The sequence below is a fragment of the Nematolebias whitei genome, chromosome 3 (genome assembly GCF_014905685.2).
Source record: "Nematolebias whitei isolate Nwh7 chromosome 3, NemWhi1, whole genome shotgun sequence".
NCBI lineage: Eukaryota > Metazoa > Chordata > Actinopteri > Cyprinodontiformes > Rivulidae > Nematolebias > Nematolebias whitei.
In genome coordinates, this window is record NC_056500.1 from 31,027,524 (window position 1) to 31,031,943 (window position 4,420).

Here is a 4,420-nt window from a genome sequence, read left to right on the forward strand (position 1 = left end):
ATATATATATATTAATTTCAACTTTTTGATGTTTAATTAATTCTAGATTGTTTGCTAAAATTGAATGAATGACTTTTAACAAAAATAAAGAATGGAATCTTCCTAAACTTGTTGGTTTTAAATAGAAGGTTGTACTTGCTTTCATTTAGGATATGGCCACAGAGAGCAGTTAATTAGTGCCACTCAGTATTAAAATGCTAATGCACATTTTTGTTGCCTTTTATTGACAGCCTATCTCCATTGCCTCATGTCTTGTAATAACACCAGACCACCATCATCAGATGTAGCAAGAGCAAATTGTCAGCCCACTTTTTGTCTCAGACAGACACGACACAGTTCCATCCATCCAGCACTCATCTTTCTTCTACACGGGCCTAGTTACTCAAAAGATTGTTCAGTTTCCTGGAAAATAGATGTCGCCACCCCAGCAATAAAGGGATCACAGCCATTAGTAAGATTAATAGGCCTAGTAATTACGTTAATCATTGCCATGATTCAAATTTTAACACATCAATCATGTGCAGGCACTCACATTCCCACATATGTAAATGAGTTTAAGCCAAAACACCTTATGGGAAATTTATTTTCACACAAACAAAAACCAAATACAGTATGTTTCTGTTATTGATCATCTTTCAGCCTGCAGTCAATTTGGAAAACTGTCAGTCAATACCATATTCGAGTAAAATAGATATTTTCTCTCAATTCTTGTGCAGCTTAACTGAAGTGAATATACTCAGTGAAACTGTTTTTAGAAAATGAAACTATCCATTCCTCACATATTGGAAATAACAAAGAAAGAAGACCAGCTCTGCATCTATATGTAGTCTTCCTTTTTTATCATTATTTCCACTGTGTGCTACCTGTGACAGGTCTGAGCCATGACAACACCTGGATTGGTTTGAATGATCGTACCGTGGAAGACGACTTTCAGTGGACAGACAAGACAGACCTGGTGAGGCCATTTACTGTTTTGTTTTTTTTTTGCAGTTTTTTTTTTTATCTCAGTGGATTTTAAAGTCATTAGAGAAACTGCACAGTGCACTGCAGGGTGGTACGGTGGGCAGTTGGTAGAACTGCCACTTCTCAAGAAGATGGTGGCTGGTTCAAATCCCAGCCTAAGGCCTTTCTGGGTGGAGTTTGCATGTTTACTCCGTGCATGTGTGGGTTTACTCTGGGTACTCCGGTTTCCTTCCACACACCAAAAACATGCATGTTAGGCTGATTGGTAACTTTAAATTGTCTCTAGGTGTGAGAGAAAGAGTGAATGGTCGTTTGTCTCATTTGTCTCTGTGTCCCTGTGATGAACTGGAGACCTGTCCAGGGTGTCCTCTGCCTCTTGCACAGTGACTGATGGATTTGAGCACCAATGATCCCCATGACCTGAAAAGGAAGACGTGGGTAAAAGATAATGGATGGATGGATGGATGGATAGAGAAACTGCACCACTGGGGGGCTTTGTTCTTTAACTAGAACCCCAAACCCTGCTTTTTGGTTCAGTTCCAATCACTAAACATTTATCTCTGTGTTTTTTATGCACTTTCTATAGTACGCAGAGTTGATTTCTTGGGTCTTTGTGTGTGTGTGTGTGCATGTAGCAATATGAAAACTGGCGGGAAAATCAACCGGACAACTTCTTTGCTGGCGGTGAGGACTGTGTGGTCATGATCGCTCGTGAAAACGGCAAATGGAATGATGTACCCTGCAACTACAACCTGCCCTATGTCTGCAAGAAAGGAACAGGTGAGATGTGAGAAAAAAAACCGTAAGGTCCAAAAATGTAAAAGTAATAGAAATAAACTTGAGAAAAAAAAAGGAAAGTTTTAAAAGCAAACAAAAAGTGAGATAGAATAATGGGGACTGAAAATTTAGACCAAAGGAAAAAGCTAAACTCCCATTGTTTGAAAAAGCCTTTAAAGAAAAAATCTAAAGAAACTTGAGCTTTTTTTTTTGTTGTTGTTGAAATCCATTTACAAGTCAGGAAGCTGACATTGTTTAAATAACAGAAGTATCTTAAGGTGAATTTAAAACCCCTGACTGTTTCATATATCACATTATAAATGTGTCCCAAGAGAGGAAGAGATTAACACCAAGTCTTTTCAATCAGGGTACATTCAGCTCTTCAAAGTCACACTTGTTCCTTCTTTCTCATCGTCAGCTTACATGGACTGAGAGAGTTTTCCATTTGCTGCTCTGTAGCCATACCCAAATGTTCTGCAAGAGTGAAGTGAAACAGAGGTCTATCTCAGGGCCTTCTGTTCTGTATAGTTTAGATGTCTCCCTGCTCCAACACACCTAATTTAAATTATTGAATTATGCACTCGATGTGTCGTCAAATTCTGCAGAAGCCTATTAATGACCAGCAGGGAATATCTAAGGCATGTAGGACAGTGGGCCCGGAGGACCAGGGGGTTAGAGAGCACATCTTGAGGCAAATAGTCTACAGCAGAGGAGGGAAAAGCAAAACTTTTTGGACTGGTTAGCACCTAAAGTTTGCTGCAGACACTTGTCATATTTCTATCCCCTGTTGCAGCTGGCCCTGCCACTGCTTGCTCCTCTGAGAGCCTATTAGAGCTTATTTTTGTTTCCTGCTTGCATACAGGTCAGGCTTATGTCCAATGGTAAGAAGACGAGCAATATAATGGCTAGGTGGAGTTTAACATACTGGTGTATGGAAATGTAAACACTGGGACACAAAAGAAACTGGTGGCTGAATTGTGAAACATAACCCCAGAGCTCTGAATAAGTTAAAAGCCACATTCATTAAAACAGGTCATCACTATCAAGAGTTACATTTTGGAATTTTAAACAGAATAAGCAGTTCCCCAGTTAGAGAAGCATTTTTCTTTTGTAAATTTTTAAGCAGTAGGACATTCTCATGTCAAATTAAACTTGAGCAATGCAAATACGAAAGTATGATCCTTATCAATGCAGTCAACAATCAGTATATGCAACTCTCAGGCCTAAACAGATGATTGGGAGCAATTCAGGTAGGCAGTGAACACAGAAAAGTCTCTGGAGGAAAGATGTTGGATCATTATTAAACCTCAGACTTTTTGGACTGTGACAGAAGAGGACAAGTCGACAGAGTCATGGAGTGACCAAACATGTCTAATATGGTATAATATGAGGAAAAATGTCCAATTTGTTTTATTAATGTGTTTCCCTTTTTAGGGGAAAAAGCAAGAACAAAAAGACATCAGCCAAATTATTTAACAAACGTATCTTCCCTCAGATGTTTATCAAAAGCTCAACAATGAGGAGGAAATATGATGCCAGCAGTAAATTATTGCAAGATTCTGCAAGAAATCCTTGTTTTCAGTATTCTGCTCTGCATCTGCAGAGGTTAAATGTCCATGGCAGATGACGAAATATTTGTAAATGTTATATTTATTGAGCATTCTTTACATTTTATTTTATCATTTCACAGAAGAGAAATCATTCAACAGATCGGTAAAGTTTATCTCTAAATCTGTTCCAGTAAAGGGTCTTAAAGTAAAACAAAACAACTCTATAGTCTTTCTGATAGTCTGTATTATAGTTTAAGCAAAATATGTCTGCTTTACAGAAGGGTGAACATTAAATTTATTGTCCAGAGTAACCACTCTGTGGCAGTCCTGCTCTATTTCTGTATTAAATGGCACTACTTCCATCTTAAGCAAGGTATTGCACCCCCTCTGATGCACCCTGTCACAAGTTCCCATCATCCAGTCCACCTCTGATCTCAATCTGCTGCAATCATCAGCATCTTTTCATCTTCTTCCTGCTCCCTCATCAGCCTCTTTTCCCTGTGTACTGTCTCGTCCTATCACTGGAGTTTATTAGCGCCACGCTAACAGTTACTCGCACGCCAAATTATAACTTAGTATCTGTAAAAATTGACTGTTATGTAATATTGCTATCTGTTAATGTGATTTAGCTATTTAGATATGTATCCTGTGACTGTTATCTGAGAGTTTCATTAAAATTCATGCACTGGTTCATGAGATATTTTGCTATCGCTAGAAAACAAATCAACGTACACACAGACATGGGCGAGGACAGCATTGCTCTTTTTTGTTTGTTGGCAATTTACCCTTTATTTATCCAAGTAGTCTCATTGAGCCACGAGAACTCATTTTCAAGAGAGACCTGTTTAGGGAGCAGAGGGTGGGGGTTAAGGGCCTTGCTCAGAGGCCCAGAGTGGGGCGAATGAGGGTGGAGGAAGGTGTGAGTGTTCCACCTTTTGCACCCACATTTTGATGTTGACGGTACCGGGAGTTGAACCTACGACTTTCCGATCACAGGCCCATCTTCTAACTTCTGCACCAGCACTCCCCAAAGAATACATTTTTGAAATTTTAAAGTTGAAAGCATAGCTACACAGCTGAAACTTATATATATATATATATATATATATATATATATATATATATATATA

General features: G+C 38.8%; 1 protein-coding gene across 1 annotated transcript in view; it reads left to right on the forward strand.

Annotated features, from left to right (window-relative positions):
* LOC119407460 (neurocan core protein-like) overlaps window positions 1–4,420 on the forward strand; it is a 32,674-nt gene that overhangs the window by 19,905 nt on the left and 8,349 nt on the right. The window contains exons 5-6 of the mRNA XM_037674284.1: window positions 873–955; window positions 1,599–1,743. Of these exons, the coding sequence (XP_037530212.1) occupies window positions 873–955; window positions 1,599–1,743 (228 nt within the window). The remainder of the gene's footprint in view (window positions 1–872; window positions 956–1,598; window positions 1,744–4,420) is intronic.